Source organism: Lupinus angustifolius, chromosome LG11 (genome assembly GCF_001865875.1).
Source record: "Lupinus angustifolius cultivar Tanjil chromosome LG11, LupAngTanjil_v1.0, whole genome shotgun sequence".
Lineage (NCBI taxonomy): Eukaryota > Viridiplantae > Streptophyta > Magnoliopsida > Fabales > Fabaceae > Lupinus > Lupinus angustifolius.
In genome coordinates, this window is record NC_032019.1 from 3759374 (window position 1) to 3778404 (window position 19031).

Sequence of the window (19031 nt, forward strand, 5' to 3'; positions counted from 1 at the left end):
CTGGTCTTGAAATGGTGAGGTGAATGAGTCTTCCTACTAGGCGTCTATAGAGGGATGGGTCAGGTAAAGGGGAGTCATGGTCAATTTGTAATTTGGTGGATGAGTTAAAGGGTGTTTTTGAGGGTTTAGAGGCTAAGGTTCTTGTGTCTTGGAGGAGGGATAAAGCATATTGTCTTTGGTTGAGAATAAGGCCAAATTTGAATCTTGAAATTTCAAGACCTAAAAAAAATCTTAAGGGGCCAAGGTCTTTAATTTTGTAGGAGTTGTCTAGGATTTGTTTGACATAATGAATCTCAGGGAGGTTGTTGCCAGCTAGTACTAGGTCATCTACATAGACAAGAATGACTGTAAAGGAACGTGGAGAGGATTTAGTGAAGAGTGCTTGGTCAGTAGAGGAGCGTTGATAGCCGAGAGATTTTAGTTTATAAGTGAGGGTGAGGTGCCATTCACGGTTGGCCTATTTGAGTCCATAGAGGGACTTATGTAGTTTGCAGACAAGTTTGGAAGAAGAAGAGAGGAGGACATGTGGGAGTTGTATGTATACTTCCTCATGAAAGTCACCATGGAGGAAAACATAGTTGATGTCAAGCTGTTCCAAATGCCAAGATTTTGTTGCTGCAAGTGCAAGGATGATTCTAACAGTTGTGATTTTAACCACTGGAGAAAAGGTCTCGAAATAGTCTATGCCTTCCATTTGATTGAATCCTTTAGCCACAAGTCGAACTTTATATCTTTCAAGGCTGCCATCAGCATGTAGTTTAACTTTTATACCCATTTGCATCCAATGGGTTTCTTGTCTTGTGGAAGAGGGACAAGAGACCAAGTGTGGTTGAGAGCAAGAGCTTTTAGTTCAGTTTGCATTGCTTCTTACCAGCAGAGAATGGTATAAGCATGTTTGTATGAAGTTGGTTCTAGTATGGTGGATATGGAGCAGCAAAAATTCCTGTAGAAATTGGAGCAATTAGTATAATTGAGAAAAGATGATAAGGGGTAAGGGATACCTTGTCCATTTTTGGTTGGTGTGGATAAGTAGTGATCTTGTGGGGCGAGGATGTTGCAATGGTAATCATGTAATGTGTAGAGGATCTTCAAATTATGTTTGAGTGCCTTAGTTCAGATAAGTTATTTTGTGTGGAGACTTATGAATTAAGCAATGGAATTGGTACATAAGTTGTATTATTGTTAGTGTTTGCAAGCTAAAAAATATCAGTAAATTGTGTTTGTGTAGGCATAATCTTGCATACAGAACGAGTGTTAGTATCTGTTGTAATTTGAAAAGGGAAGCAGTTTTCATAAATCATAACATTTCTTGATGTAAAAATTGAATGAGAATTAAGATCATATAGGATATAACCTTTTGTTCCTTCTTGGAAGCCAATAAAAACACCCTTAATAGATCTAGGATGAAATTTACCTCTGTTGGAATGTATTGTAGATGCATAGCTAAGGCATCCAAAAGCTCTCAAGTGATCAATAGTTGGAACATCATTATACAAATAGTAATAAGAACTTTATTGTTTGAGAAGGGGAGTGGGCAGCATATTGATTATATGTACTGCATGTTTAATAGCAAAATTCCAAAAAAATTTAGGTAATGAAGATTGATAGAATAAGGCTCTTGCAATATTAAGTATATGTTGGTGTTTCCTCTCAAAAATGTCATTTTGTTGAGGGGTTTCCACACAAGTTCTTTGATGTATGATTATTTTTGATGCAAGGAAGTCATGCATCAAGAACTCCACCCGATTATCACTTCTTAAGGTTTTCAGTTTAGTATTGAATTGAGTTTCAATGAGCGAAACAAAATTTACAATATTGGGTCTGGTTTCTGCTTTAGCTTTCATAAGAATGGTCTAAGTGAATCTGCTATAATCATCTACCAATGTTAGAAAGTACTTATGGTCATAGACAGAGGGAATAACATAAGGTCCCCAAATGTCGGCATGTAGTAATTGAAAGGGGTGAGTAGTGTGTGTTGTGCTATTAGTAAAAGGAAGTTTTCTTTGCCTAGAAAAATGGCAAGCATCACAGGGAATGAAATCAGATTTATTATGAACAAGAGAGTATTGTCTAGCAAGAAAGACATAACAAAATTAGGTATATGACCAAAACGTAAATGTCATACATGATTGTTTATACTTTGATGAGTCCTAGTGGTAAAAGCAGAAGAATACAACACAAAAATTTCTTGTTTGTGGCAGATTTAGTATGAATAACCCATGTTGTATCCTAGCTGAACCAATCATCCTTTTGGTATGGTTCTGCAAAATTACACACTTTTGTTGAGAGAAAAATTAAATGGCATTGCATATAGTGCATCAATTTTGTAACAGAGATAAGGTTGATATGAAATTGGGGAACAAGCAATACACGTGATAAAATAATGGAATTAGAGAGTTTAACAGTTCAATATATGCAAGTTGTGACTTTGTCACCATTGGGTAAAGTAATGGATATAGAAGATATGGTCTTGAAAGTGCTAAATATGTTGGATTGATGAGTTATATGGTCTGTAGCACCAATGTCTAAAAGCTATTTAGAGACAAAGAACTTACCTGGTGGAGGAATAGGTGATGTAGTATTTACCATAGAATTTGCAGAATGTGTAGGACCAGCCTTTGATTGATGTAGCAGGTCCAAAATGCCTTGAACTTGTTCCTCAGTGAACATATTGTTGCTGCCTTGTGGTTGTGGCACACTCTCACTGTTGTTGTCCTTGTCAAAAGAATATCATGTTGTGTGATTCACCATCTTTGAAGATCTTGTAGATTGGTATCCAATGGGATGACCATGCTTGAGAAAGTAGTTCTCAATAGTGTGATTGGTTCTTTCATAGAAAGTACAAAATCTATTGTTTTGATTTCTTCCAAAGATAGCAGATCTGTTTCCTCTTCCCCTAGTAAAAGTACCTCATTTTCCTTGAAAATTTGAAGTTGTGATAGAAGGGTTGTTTCTATATTGAGATTCTTGCCTGGAGTTTATAGAAAGGACCTTGTTTTCATGCTTTAAACTAGGAATAACATGCAATTGATTTTGTCTTTCTTGTTGGATAAGAAGAGCAAAAACTTTAGTAATATTTGGTAGGGGTTCAATCAACATAATTTGGGATCTGACTTGGACAAATTGTTCATTTAGTCATTCCAAGAAGCGGATAACATAGTCTTGTTCCTTATAGGTCTTTAGTGATTCAATAGCACCACATTAAAAAGGTGTAGGGCATTTTCAATTTCATCACATAATGTCTTCAGTTTTGTAAAATAATCGGAAATGTCAAGATTACCTTGCTCAAGGTGATAAAAATCCTTTTGAAGTGCAACAATTCTGGGAGAATCTATCGTGTAAGTCCTTTCATACCCCAGCTGCAGAATCAATCCATAAAGTTGACTTTACAATAGATTCTTGCACAAAATGTTGGATCCATGAAAACACCATTGTGTTGCATCTGATCCATGAACCATATAGTGGATATTTAGGAAGAGGTCGAGGCAAGCTGTCATTGATGAAATCAAGCTTATTTTTGGATTCCAAGGCTAGCCTCATTACTCTTACCCATGAATGATAGTTATTTGTATTCATTGGAGGTGTAACTAATACTAGGGCATGATTTTTGTTGGAATTAAGAAAGAAAAGATTGTTGAGTTGATCAGAAAGAATACTGTGATTTGCCATGAATGAAGCTTGAAGGAATTTTGTCCCGAGGATCAAAAGAAAAGAAAGAACGAATGAAAGTAGAGGAGAAGAATCAGAGCCCTAGAGCTCTGATATCATCTCAAAGTAACAGGTACAAGGAAGTTAAAGGAGAAAAGAAGAACAATATTTTATTTCTTGATACTCAACATAGAGAATCAGAGAAAAAAGAGAATGATGATCAGCAAGAAAAGCTTGATCAATTACAAAGTAGTTATGAATTCTAAAAGAGGAAAATTTATTAAAACAATTTACAATGCAATGCTATAGTAGATGAAACAGAAAACTGAATTGGGCTAGTTAAGACAAAAGACCCAATAAAATTAGTAAAAGACTAAAGCCTAAGAAAGGCAAGAGGAAGAAGCTTATTAATGTCGTTGTTGTTTGAGAGTGAAGGTAGAATAACTAGTATTGTATGAGGAAGAATATACATAATAACATATCTTACCAAGAAGAATATACAAATGATAGTTGTTTCAGAGCATATTCTCTAATGGTACATATCATGGATGCAAATGATGTTTTAATTGAAATTCCAGAATTCATATATAGTTGATGGAAGATTGATGATAGATAAGGCTACAGAGGATGGAACTTGGTAATAATAAACAAATTTCAATTTTAGAGGGAGTTATATGCATTTATACAGAGTTGATCCAACATCCTCTACTTACCGAGAGTACTTTCCCTATATTCTTACTTGTCTTAAATAATATTTAGATTAATAGATCGTACTATTATTTAGAGTTTATTTAGTTTTACATAGTAACATTTATCTTGTTCATTATTATTTTAATATTTACTATATTATTTTACTTATATAATAATAAATTATTTGGATTAAAACACATTTTACTGTTCCTAATTTTTATAACTTGAAGGAAAATAAACTTAACCCAATTATTCTAATTAATTAGTCCATATATTTAAATTCCCTGCAAAATTAACTCAGTTTTAGGACTTGAAAAACATAAGATTTCTACACTGTACTCATTTTTTTTTAAGGATTATGCAATTCCCTGCCTAATTTACCCAAATGGTGTGTCTATGATGATAAGCAACATCAACCCCTTGAAAAGATGACGCATCAACTCCTTAGGTAGCAATAGCATTAAGACTAAGCATCACAAAATTAAAACTTTTTCATTATTTGATGTGATTGGATTCAGCATATTATAAAGAGTACTTAGTCTAGTAGCGACACCTGAAATGCATATGATATGAGTTTGATATCATAATAATTGAGGGTAAGGAAAATTATTGGTTAAAGTTTAGCTCACTGTAATCGCTTTTTGGTGATGAAAAAGATTGGGGAAAAGAATGAAATAATTGAAGAGAAACCTGTCTAACTTTTAATAAATCTTATCTTCACCTTTATAAAAGTATATAAGGTAAGGATGTGTATATGATGCACCATACCTTTTCCCTATGGCGAAGGGATAACTTCTACTGATACGAGTTCATCAAAGTTGAGGTCACGTGTATTACTTTGTTAAACATATTAACTAGTTGTTTTGAGGCAAGTTGGGCTTTTCGGGTTCAATTTTTATCACAAATTCAACAAATTTGGTCCATAAATCAAATTTATTGTTTATCCAAGTAAATAGTAAGTGTTTCAGATAAATGTCAAGTTTGTTACATATGAAGTAAAAAAACAATATTTCAAGTGGTTATTTTGGAAAATTTTATGTAAATGTTAATTTCACACTAATACTATGTTTAAAGGGAAAAGTTTATTTGAAGTAAATATATATATTCTATATCATTTTATGAGTTATTGAGACACTATAACTAGTCAAAAGTTCATAGTCAAGACAACGCTTTCTCAGGTGGTCGGTTAAAAGACAAAGAAAAAATAAAAATATTTACTTTCAACTAAGTTTTTCGGAAGCTTGAACTTAGTAATGACATATAACTTATGCTGTTGAAGTACTTTTTCTTGGGCATTTACCACATCTTTGAGCCGGAGCACATCCCATATGCTTCCCAAAATCATTATTAATAGTCTAAATCCTGGAAGTAGAATTAATAGCACATTATTTTCACACGAATAGTACTGTTCTCACGTGAGTAGTCCCCGTATATATATATATATATATATATAAATATCTTCACTACTCACATGTACATAGTCACAGCCTCACAGGCCACTATCAACTAAATGATAAAAGCTGCATAGCAGGTAATTTCTTCTGTGTTTCTTTCCTTTTAATTTTAAATGCATTGCAGAGTTTTATAAGTGTTACTCTTGGAGTGGGAATGTAACAACCTTAGGAAGTTGACACATCATATAGAGTTTTCTATACCAAGTAGGAAAAGAACCTTTTTTATATTATTTACTAATTGATCAGTTTTATCATTACATAATCTAAGTTTCAGGTGTTTTCTGCAGTCACTGTGTTGCTTTTCATAGCTTGCTGTTTCAGATGTTTAGTAATTCATCAGTTTTATTTTGTCTACATTTCATTGATTAATTCTAATGATTTTTTATAACCAAAGTTAATATATTCCAACTTCAACCCAAATATACAGAGTCACATGTGCATACCCCAATATAATCAAAGACATAGAGAGGTTAGAAAATATTAAACCACTCATTTGTTACTCTTGTTCTTCTATTCTTCCCTATAAGTAAGCTTTTCCACCTAATCTTAAGATCATTCAATATGATTTTTGCTTCTTCTTTTTTCACTACTTCTAATATATGAGCTCTTCATCAATCAACTAGTCATTGGGAAAAAGATGGGCATATATGAGCCATTTGATCAAGTTAGCATGTGGGGAGAGAGCTTCAAAGTTGATAGCAGCTTGAATTCAATTGCTTCTCCAATGTTAATGGTGAACACTAGCATGGAGAACAAAGTCAGAAGGCTTTAACTTCTCTTTTGTTAGTAGTTAAGCTTAGTTTTATTACAAAACTAGATTGTAACAATTTTTTGAACTTGATATGTCAGTCTGAATGTGTTCCTCATGAATCAAGGGAACCTTCTGGAGATGATCAAGAAACTACTAACAAAGCTGTTAGTAAGGTGATGAAATCTCATTAATATAATGTCTCTCTTTTATGTATAGTTATCAAGCTTTATTCTTATCATCTTACCCATGTTTGATTGTAAATTAGTAGTATTATAGAGTCTAAGGATTGGTCATTTGTCTAATATATTTGAAATGTAAGAGTAGTTAATGTTCTTAACTTTGAAGGGTATATGAAGGTTGACAAGAAACTCATGCATCACCAAATAGTAGTTGGTTACTTGGTTGTAATAGAAAAAGAGTAAAAGACTATGATCCTGGATGAATCTGTAATATTAGGGTGTTTGAATCTTTGAATCACCACTTTGTGTAGAGATTTATCTAATCACCACCAATAGTTTGAAATTGTTGGAGCAATTGATGAAAAATTAATAAATAAGAAACCAAAATATGCTTGTCATTAATGCTTTAGAATGTCTGATATCAGACATAACTGCTTTTCATTTGAGTCTCTGATGTTATAGTTACTCAATATTCATGTGTAGATGCTAAGACGTCTAGCTCAAAATCGTGAGGCTGCTCGGAAATGTCGGCTGCGGAAGAAGGTTGTAAAAACTGAACTTACAGGAAGTTAATAAGTGTTTAGAATTAATCTTGTATATGGGTATAATGTCTATTAGGCATAGCTAATAAAATGTTCATTAGTCACCAAAGTAACAATTTAAAAAACAATAAAGCCCTTCCTACAATTATTTGAAGGTATAGTGTTTATCATCTGATTTGTACTGATGATACCCTTAGGCTTATGTTCAACAATTAGAAACAAGCCGTTTGAAGCTTATGCAATTGGAGCTGGAGATTGAGAAAGAAAAAAAACAGGTGGGCACAACTAAAATATTATCATCTTTATTTCTGACCTTTTAATTTGATGAATATTTTCTCATCTGTCATGGTTAAAGCATATAGTAAAATGTCTACTAGCAGGGTATGTACAAAGGCAGTGCATTATATGCCAGTTATATGGGATCATATGGAGCAATAAACTCAGGTTTGTGATTCTTACACAGTTTTTACCCTCCTAAATGTATCACTTTCTTGTTCTTTTTGTAGACACATTTTCATAAATTAAACAATGGTTTCTGTCTTTTTATTTGTCAGTGTTTGATGTAGAAGATGCATGCATATCTGTCTTGAATTATAAGATGTCTCTATTTTGTGATTACTTAATACTTTTCCTCAAGTGTATGAAGCATTGTGCTTATAGATTTTGATGTTCTGTAAAGTGTTTCTCCTGTTATATGAGGCAGGGATGTCAACCTTTGAAATTCAATATGGACATTGGGTGGAAGAGCAACTTAGACAGAATGAAGAACTCAGAAATGCATTGCAAACTCACGCATCGGATGTACAACTTCATCTACTTGTTGAGCATAACTTGAACCACTACTCAAATCTCTTCAGGATGAAAGCTGATGCTGCAAAGACTGATATCTTTTATTTAATCTCTGGTGTGTGGAAGTCCCCCGTAGAACGCCTTTTTCTTTGGATCGGAGGATCCCGCCCATCACAGCTTCTGAATGTACATTCCACATGTTATTATCTTTCTCTTCCCCACTCTACTTGTTATCTATTTATTTATCTTTAAATTATTGTTCTTTCTTTAGTAGTGATTGCTTGAATCTTTTAGTATACCTGCATAGGTGTGCAGTAAACGTTATCAGATTCAAGTAAACAATAGTGATCTGATACATTTTTAATCATATGCAATCTTATTGCTATTGAGAACAAATTTCTTATCTATCTGATGTTCAGAATTAACTCTTTCCATCTAGATATGTTGCTTGGACTGGTTGCTAAAATGACTAGTGCTGTTCATGTCAATTTTCACAATACATGCTTTTTTAACATCTTTCTGTTGAAACCTCGATAATCTTTTACAATACAAATTGTTTGACCTTTTCTTACAGATTATTGTGCCACAACTTGAGCCTTTAACGGATCAGCAAATTGGTAGTATTAACAACCTCCGTTTATCGTCTCAGCAAGCTGAAGAAGTTCTTTCATTAGGTTTGGATAAACTCCAGCAGAGTTTGGTCCACAACATAGCGGCCGATCCGTTGGTTGTAGGAAATTATGAGTATGAGATGGTTGCAGCCATGGACAAAATTGAAGCACTAGAAGGTTTTGTAAGCCAGGTAATGAAGCACCATATATTTGGCCTGTATAAATTATAGTCTAGATAATACTATTAGAAACTTAAGAGTTGGAAATCTATATAAGATTTGTTGACAATGTATGACTTATTGTGTGAAAAAACTCTTACGCGAATAGTGTATTATAGTTAAATACATATTGAATTCTTTTGTTGATAACCTCAAACAAGATGGCCTAGTGTTAATCATTGGTTAGAACAGTGAAATTAATTTTTGTTTTTAAGACAACATATACTGAGTCAATTACTTCTCCATGATTCATATTCATAATGAGATTTGTTGTAATGGTGCATTGCTGTTATTACTTATTTGTCCAACAATGTTGTAAAGAATAACCTTAAGGTATTATTTCCTTGTCCACAGGCAGATAACCTTAGGCAAAAAACTCTGCTGCACTTGTCTAGCATCCTTACTACTGGCCAAGCTGCTCAAGGGTTGTTAGCTATGGCAGACTACTTTCACCGTCTTCGCACTCTTAGCGCTTTAAGGACTGCTCCTCCATGTGGCCCTGCCTAGCCTACTTAACTTATTACTTTCCTCAATACTCAAAAAACTCAGCTAAGGTTAAAATCTGTTTGAACCTGAACTACAACCTACTATGTGGTTTATAGAACAAACAATTGCGAGTTTACGCAAGTGCTGCTGCATACCATAAAGCTAAAGTGATTGACTGAGATACAATTTCAGTGACCAAACATGTAATTTCCATCTCTGATGTACGATGTGTTTATTGTTAAGCATAGAGTTCTATCCAATTTTCTTATGGCAAACTGCCATATTGTTAATATAGTTCTTACTAATGAAGTTAGAGAAAGTTGGTAAATGCCACTTCCAAGTTGGATGAATTTTAAAGAATACGTTATCCTATATTTTATACGTAACATCATAGATAGACGTAGTATTTTAAATTACGGCTGCGATTGCGATCGAGGTTGTAGACATAGACGCTTCTGGTAAACTATTATTCATAGGTGAAAGATGGAGTTATGTTAAGTGCTAGTATAACCACATCTATCACACATAACATATATCTGATAGCAATAATTTATGCAATATCAGATTGATCGAGATGAAGAAAGGAGAATCCTGTAATTATAATACACAAAAAATGTGTGCATGTATATATTTTTAACTTCTACTGGCTAAAATGAGTAAGAAGTTAAGTTTCCAATTATGGCATACTATGATGCAATGATGATCTGAAATGTCGAGAAGCTTGATATTATTTCTGCTCACATCACCTTAATATGACAATTGAGTTAGACGTTGAATGGAGTGAGAAATGTGAGTAAAATAAACTTCAGTAGTGAAAAAGGAGCTAGACTCCTCTCCATTGCGGGTGAGGACAATAACGTGAAAATACATAAAAAAAACAAAAAATAATAACATTTTTATCCATTTAAATTACATTGAATTACATTTTTACTCTTAAATATATATTAAAAATCCTAACTGTTATCTCCCGTAATGGAGAGGAGTCTGACTCGTGAAAAAGAGGGTGAAGCCCAACAAAACAAAGAAAGGGGCCCAAAGTACTATATTCGTGAGAAGAGATCCATTCTGCAACTGAAATACAAAAACAAATGTAGCGGAATGAGCAGGATTTGAACCCGACGTGAATCGAACACGCAACCTTCTGATCTGGAGTCAGACGCGCTACCATTGCGCCACGGATCCGCTTGATGTTGATTGAGGAATTTATGTATTAACGCTTAAAAATCTTTATTCGAGTACTTAATCAAACTACTCACTAACTCACTATTTATTGTCTTTAATCATATTTAATGAGCGTTTGAAGATAACCCTATGTATTTGTCTTTCATCATATTCAAGGAATATCAATGTTTTTTTTTCAATTTTATTATTTAATATTCTCTTGATCTATGTAAATAGAGAAATAGAAAGTATAATTATAAATAGATAGATAATATATTGGAAAAAACAGAATAGATTTAATAAAGTTAACTTAATTTTTACTTTTCTTACGTATAATGAAACACAAACAAAAGCATATAGAGGATATTAAATTAAAATAAAATGATTACTATGCATAAAAGGGAAGGGTTATTAAAAGGTTTACCAACAAAATTTTTTGTCTCTCGATATAGATGCAATCATGAATTCTCCAACAAAATCTATCTCGAAAATTTCCAATCCAATTTTTAAATTAATTTATGCTGAAAAGATAATTACTAGAGATTTCATTAACAACACCAGTACATGGACATATAATTAAAATTTCATTAACAACACTAGTGCATGGACATATAATTACTAGAGATTTTATGTGAAAAGATATAATTACTAGACATATATAATCTTTTTTATTAGCTATATTTTTTATTATTAGCACTAGACAAATATAATCTTCTTATATAGGTTATGTTTGTTATATTACTGTATTTGACATTTATTCGTTATATAACTTTACTTTCATTTTTTAAGCATGATCTGCGTAGATGTTCATAATGTGCGGTTCGTTATTTGTTGTCATATTTCAGAAATAAATGTATGAAGAGATTGTTTACATAATTTGAATTGGTAATTTTTTTATCATTAAGAATCAAACTTTGTGATAAAAATGTGAGGCAAATTCTCTTTTTTAACCCAAAGGAATGGACGAATTAATGCGATGATGACTAACATCTCAATGTCACTAAGCTTAGATGGAAATGGGAGATCTTCCATGGACCCTCTCACAAAATATCATCAAACTTGGCATCTTATCATATTTCCAGTTTTGCATGCTATAATGGGAAGCTTTGTCATCAATTTTTCAGTGTGGTCTTTGTGGAAATTCATCTAAAGCATTGCACAGTTTGTACCACATAGTTTGTTTGTGAAAGTTTTCATTTCCAAGTATTCATTTATTGAATATTTGAATAAAAAATGCACTCATTTATTAAGGCAGTGAACAAAAAAGATAAAAATAATTTAAATGCAATAGTGATTTAGCTGCAAATGTATTCATTAACCTAAAAAATCCATATTTTAAGTCCTTCAGTGATAGCCATTAAACATGAATCTCATTTTTGTAGCACCTCCAAAATCTAGCTCCTTCTCTTTTTAAGCTATCTAGTTTCTTCTAAATATGCGGCTCTGACCCATTGAGTTGTTGTTGAATATAACACTCGCCGCCACCTTTTTACAGTTAAAGGTTATCCAGCCACAGTGCTATAAATGAGTGCACTCAAGACTTTAACAATCCACAGCATTGTATTGGGTTCAAATCTTCTGCACATTAAAGTTTAAAAACCGATATACAACAAATTTGAGATCCTTTATGTTAATGGAGTAGTAGGTTTTGTACAACCCTACCGGTACAATAATTATGCATACAAAGTAGGAACCCAACTTAAAGAGAGAGAACAAAATATGCATGTGGGAAATCAAGCATGCTAATATTCTATTTCTTATTTTTGTTTTGTTTTTAATTTTAGATTAAAAGATACATATTTGGATTGAAAAATGGAAGTCTTTTTCAATTGATCTTAAATACTATTGTCACCTAAATGTCCGAGTATCTTGTTCTAATACAAACAAGTCCAAGATGATTATTTACCCACCCAAAAGACTCAAGGATTATATCTGAAATTGTAACTAATGAATTTAATTAACTTAGTTATAATTTACAATTTAATATTATTTTTTGTAATCAAATGAGCCTTAAGGCAGTTGACTCATACTACTTATTACTTTGCATCCAAGTACTTAACATGGGGTACTCTCAAGTAACACCATGAAGAGTGAAGCATTTTCTTTTTCTCTCCTTATGATGAAGATTTATGTTAAGATAAAGAAAATGAAAACTAAAGCATTATATCATATTTCATCGTGAAAAATGGATACAACTGAATTAAAAAATTTCTATCTGATTACTTATATAGTAAGTATATAATTCAGAAAAGTCTTTTACTTACTTATATTAAACTCGAGTGAGGAGGAATCTAAGAGATTAGAATAATAAATACAACATCTTTAGAAATTCAAGAATAGAATTGAGAAAACAAATAATAATATTAGCATAAATAATAATCAAGTATTATATTTTTATCATACGTAGATTGATACTACATATATGGTATATAAATATATAATTCCAAAATAAAAAGAAAAATTAAGAATGAAATACTAGCTCAATTTAAAAATTATAGTTTTTAGATGTAAGAATAAAATATTCTCAAGTTATTCCATATGAATAAGAAAGTACTGAAACATGAAAATATTTTTTCCTTTAGAAAGTTTTATACCCGATAATATTTTTCTACAATTTAAAATAAATATATCTATATATCATCCATAACCACTATTCCCATTAATATATTTTTTTATAGATTGAAACAAGCACTCTCTAATAGTTGTGTTTTTATTATGAGTTGTGACATGAAAATATATGTTGAATTAAGATATGTTAGTGAATATCGATAGGTTATTGAATTTACAAAAAAATAAATTATTGGGTCAGTGTCAATAGAGTAAAAGTCGGACATCAATTGTTAAAAAATGACAATATTAATGAGTAACATACCAAATTCAATAAAACAATGACAATAATGACACTTTCTTATCTAATAAATTTATCTTTTATCTTTAACACTATGTTTAGTTTAGGAGAGAAAGTGAAAGGAAAGAAAGTGGGAGGAAAGAAAAATAGTAAAAAATAAGATGATAATTTTGTTGTTTGGTATGGTTGAAAATGAAAAAAGTAAGAGGAAATAAAATATAGAATGTATATACAATGACATAAATGCCCTCATTACTTTTATATAAAAAAATTATATAGCATGTCTAATATTTAAAAACTAAATTTTGTTATTTCAAATTACATAAATATTTTTTTGTGATAATATTAGTTAATATTTTTTAACTAATGTGTAAATTATAAAGTTTAATATAGTCAATTTTGTTTATAAAATTCAATGAAAATCATTAATATCATATATTTCTTCACACTAATGTATTTAAAGAAATCATAACTCATATTTGATAACTACTTTTAGATTTCTAATCATCTCACTTTCGTACATTATCATTTTTTATTTATAATTTATTTTTTATTTGTCATTTTAAGAAATTATGATTTTTTCACTATATTTTTATTGAGCATGTATAATTACTATTTATTTGTGAGTTCATAAGTAATGAAATTAAAATTAAGTAAACTAATTTCACATATAAATGGATATAAACAAAGAAGTTCTCTACATTGTATCTATTTTCACTTAGGATATAGTTTTTTCAATTCATTTATGGTGTAAGGACAAATTTGTAATTTTCTATAGTTTTCTTTCCTTTACCCATTTTCTTTTTAAAGTATGGGAAAAAAGTTTTTTGGTAGGGCTCATATATATATATATATATATATATATATATATATTTTTCCCTCATATTTTGTGTTGGAACCAAATAATAAAAAATAATATTTTTCACTTCTTTTCTTTCCTCTTAACCTAAATTGTAAGATACTCTGATCTAAGTAATTATAAGCACAGGAAAGGCCACACCGCTGAAAACTATTGAATATCCCCCCAAAATTTATACACAATTCATATATGTAGTGATTATATGGTGGTACCATTGAAGACCCAAATTTAACAACTTTAATTGATCTAAATTACTAGACTATATATACTTATATAGCATCATCACAAGTAGAAGCACAATTATCTAAGCAAAGCAATGTATCATAATTCGAACCCGTCCTTATCAAGATCGGTTGAAGTGTCATCTATCAAATTTGTACAGATCTAAGTGCACAAGCCTCTTCTAAGTACTAGCATCGCTCAGTGCCAAATGGCAACCATTAGTTTTGGAGACACTGCATCTTCTCATCTGTCACATTGTGATGCAGAGGTTTTGACATTTTTCTATAAAAAAATTAATTAACACACATAAAAGAAGTTCGCTCAACATATCAATTAATAAGTAGCTGATTTTCTTTTAAAATAAATAAGGAACTGAATTTGTGATCACGGCTCGAACATAATTGATTCTAGTATGAAAATCTTTATGGGAAACAAAAAAAAAGATTAAGAGAAAGAAAATAATATTTTTATTTTTAATTGAAAAAATAATATAAAGTGATAGTATTATTTTTTTTATCTATCCTAATCCTCGTCCAGTATTAACATTGGAGAGGAATGTTGATTGAGGAATTTATGTATTAACGCTTAAAAATCTTTATTCGAGTACTTAATCAAACTACTCACTAACTCACTATTTATTGTCTTTAATCATATTTAATGAGCGTTTGAAGATAACCCTATGTATTTGTCTTTCATCATATTCAAGGAATATCAATGTTTTTTTTTCAATTTTATTATTTAATATTCTCTTGATCTATGTAAATAGAGAAATAGAAAGTATAATTATAAATAGATAGATAATATATTGGAAAAAACAGAATAGATTTAATAAAGTTAACTTAATTTTTACTTTTCTTACGTATAATGAAACACAAACAAAAGCATATAGAGGATATTAAATTAAAATAAAATGATTACTATGCATAAAAGGGAAGGGTTATTAAAAGGTTTACCAACAAAATTTTTTGTCTCTCGATATAGATGCAATCATGAATTCTCCAACAAAATCTATCTCGAAAATTTCCAATCCAATTTTTAAATTAATTTATGCTGAAAAGATAATTACTAGAGATTTCATTAACAACACCAGTACATGGACATATAATTAAAATTTCATTAACAACACTAGTGCATGGACATATAATTACTAGAGATTTTATGTGAAAAGATATAATTACTAGACATATATAATCTTTTTTATTAGCTATATTTTTTATTATTAGCACTAGACAAATATAATCTTCTTATATAGGTTATGTTTGTTATATTACTGTATTTGACATTTATTCGTTATATAACTTTACTTTCATTTTTTAAGCATGATCTGCGTAGATGTTCATAATGTGCGGTTCGTTATTTGTTGTCATATTTCAGAAATAAATGTATGAAGAGATTGTTTACATAATTTGAATTGGTAATTTTTTTATCATTAAGAATCAAACTTTGTGATAAAAATGTGAGGCAAATTCTCTTTTTTAACCCAAAGGAATGGACGAATTAATGCGATGATGACTAACATCTCAATGTCACTAAGCTTAGATGGAAATGGGAGATCTTCCATGGACCCTCTCACAAAATATCATCAAACTTGGCATCTTATCATATTTCCAGTTTTGCATGCTATAATGGGAAGCTTTGTCATCAATTTTTCAGTGTGGTCTTTGTGGAAATTCATCTAAAGCATTGCACAGTTTGTACCACATAGTTTGTTTGTGAAAGTTTTCATTTCCAAGTATTCATTTATTGAATATTTGAATAAAAAATGCACTCATTTATTAAGGCAGTGAACAAAAAAGATAAAAATAATTTAAATGCAATAGTGATTTAGCTGCAAATGTATTCATTAACCTAAAAAATCCATATTTTAAGTCCTTCAGTGATAGCCATTAAACATGAATCTCATTTTTGTAGCACCTCCAAAATCTAGCTCCTTCTCTTTTTAAGCTATCTAGTTTCTTCTAAATATGCGGCTCTGACCCATTGAGTTGTTGTTGAATATAACACTCGCCGCCACCTTTTTACAGTTAAAGGTTATCCAGCCACAGTGCTATAAATGAGTGCACTCAAGACTTTAACAATCCACAGCATTGTATTGGGTTCAAATCTTCTGCACATTAAAGTTTAAAAACCGATATACAACAAATTTGAGATCCTTTATGTTAATGGAGTAGTAGGTTTTGTACAACCCTACCGGTACAATAATTATGCATACAAAGTAGGAACCCAACTTAAAGAGAGAGAACAAAATATGCATGTGGGAAATCAAGCATGCTAATATTCTATTTCTTATTTTTGTTTTGTTTTTAATTTTAGATTAAAAGATACATATTTGGATTGAAAAATGGAAGTCTTTTTCAATTGATCTTAAATACTATTGTCACCTAAATGTCCGAGTATCTTGTTCTAATACAAACAAGTCCAAGATGATTATTTACCCACCCAAAAGACTCAAGGATTATATCTGAAATTGTAACTAATGAATTTAATTAACTTAGTTATAATTTACAATTTAATATTATTTTTTGTAATCAAATGAGCCTTAAGGCAGTTGACTCATACTACTTATTACTTTGCATCCAAGTACTTAACATGGGGTACTCTCAAGTAACACCATGAAGAGTGAAGCATTTTCTTTTTCTCTCCTTATGATGAAGATTTATGTTAAGATAAAGAAAATGAAAACTAAAGCATTATATCATATTTCATCGTGAAAAATGGATACAACTGAATTAAAAAATTTCTATCTGATTACTTATATAGTAAGTATATAATTCAGAAAAGTCTTTTACTTACTTATATTAAACTCGAGTGAGGAGGAATCTAAGAGATTAGAATAATAAATACAACATCTTTAGAAATTCAAGAATAGAATTGAGAAAACAAATAATAATATTAGCATAAATAATAATCAAGTATTATATTTTTATCATACGTAGATTGATACTACATATATGGTATATAAATATATAATTCCAAAATAAAAAGAAAAATTAAGAATGAAATACTAGCTCAATTTAAAAATTATAGTTTTTAGATGTAAGAATAAAATATTCTCAAGTTATTCCATATGAATAAGAAAGTACTGAAACATGAAAATATTTTTTCCTTTAGAAAGTTTTATACCCGATAATATTTTTCTACAATTTAAAATAAATATATCTATATATCATCCATAACCACTATTCCCATTAATATATTTTTTTATAGATTGAAACAAGCACTCTCTAATAGTTGTGTTTTTATTATGAGTTGTGACATGAAAATATATGTTGAATTAAGATATGTTAGTGAATATCGATAGGTTATTGAATTTACAAAAAAATAAATTATTGGGTCAGTGTCAATAGAGTAAAAGTCGGACATCAATTGTTAAAAAATGACAATATTAATGAGTAACATACCAAATTCAATAAAACAATGACAATAATGACACTTTCTTATCTAATAAATTTATCTTTTATCTTTAACACTATGTTTAGTTTAGGAGAGAAAGTGAAAGGAAAGAAAGTGGGAGGAAAGAAAAATAGTAAAAAATAAGATGATAATTTTGTTGTTTGGTATGGTTGAAAATGAAAAAAGTAAGAGGAAATAAAATATAGAATGTATATACAATGACATAAATGCCCTCATTACTTTTATATAAAAAAATTATATAGCATGTCTAATATTTAAAAACTAAATTTTGTTATTTCAAATTACATAAATATTTTTTTGTGATAATATTAGTTAATATTTTTTAACTAATGTGTAAATTATAAAGTTTAATATAGTCAATTTTGTTTATAAAATTCAATGAAAATCATTAATATCATATATTTCTTCTCACTAATGTATCTAAAAAAATCATAACACATATTTGATAACTACTTTTAGATTTCTAATCATCTCACTTTCGTACATTATCATTTTTTATTTATAATTTATTTTTTATTTGTCATTTTAAGAAATTATGATTTTTTCACTATATTTTTATTGAGCATGTATAATTACTATTTATTTGTGAGTTCATAAGTAATGAAATTAAAATTAAGTAAACTAATTTCACATATAAATGGATATAAACAAAGAAGTTCTCTACATTGTATCTATTTTCACTTAGGATATAGTTTTTTCAATTCATTTATGGTGTAAGGACAAATTTGTAATTTTCTATAGTTTTCTTTCCTTTACCCATTTTCTTTTTAAAGTATGGGAAAAAAGTTTTTTGGTAGGGCTCATATATATATATATATATATATATATATATATATTTTTCCCTCATATTTTGTGTTGGAACCAAATAATAAAAAATAATATTTTTCACTTCTTTTCTTTCCTCTTAACCTAAATTGTAAGATACTCTGATCTAAGTAATTATAAGCACAGGAAAGGCCACACCGCTGAAAACTATTGAATATCCCCCCAAAATTTATACACAATTCATATATGTAGTGATTATATGGTGGTACCATTGAAGACCCAAATTTAACAACTTTAATTGATCTAAATTACTAGACTATATATACTTATATAGCATCATCACAAGTAGAAGCACAATTATCTAAGCAAAGCAATGTATCATAATTCGAACCCG

At 30.1% G+C, this 19031-nt stretch overlaps 1 protein-coding gene and 1 non-coding gene across 4 annotated transcripts; one reads left to right on the forward strand and one right to left on the reverse strand.

Moving 5' to 3' along the window:
• Positions 6327-12665, forward strand: LOC109360026 (transcription factor TGA7-like). 3 transcript variants are annotated; one of them, XR_002109094.1, is made up of 9 exons: positions 6327-6549; positions 6642-6716; positions 7206-7265; positions 7462-7539; positions 7645-7708; positions 7968-8239; positions 8628-8855; positions 9237-9598; positions 12655-12665. XR_002109094.1 is itself a non-coding variant. In XM_019604766.1 (8 exons), exons 1-8 carry the CDS (start codon positions 6430-6432, stop codon positions 9387-9389), a joined length of 1026 nt encoding a protein of 341 aa, XP_019460311.1. In that variant the 5' UTR covers positions 6366-6429; the 3' UTR covers positions 9390-9602. The 3 variants fall into 3 exon arrangements, 2 of the variants coding, with proteins under 2 accessions (XP_019460311.1, XP_019460310.1); XM_019604766.1 differs by lacking the exon at positions 12655-12665 and having other exon boundaries at positions 6366-6525; positions 9237-9602; XM_019604765.1 differs by lacking the exon at positions 12655-12665 and having other exon boundaries at positions 6416-6549; positions 9237-9603.
• Positions 10479-10550, reverse strand: TRNAW-CCA. The gene has a single exon. It is a non-coding gene; the product is annotated as a tRNA-Trp (tRNA).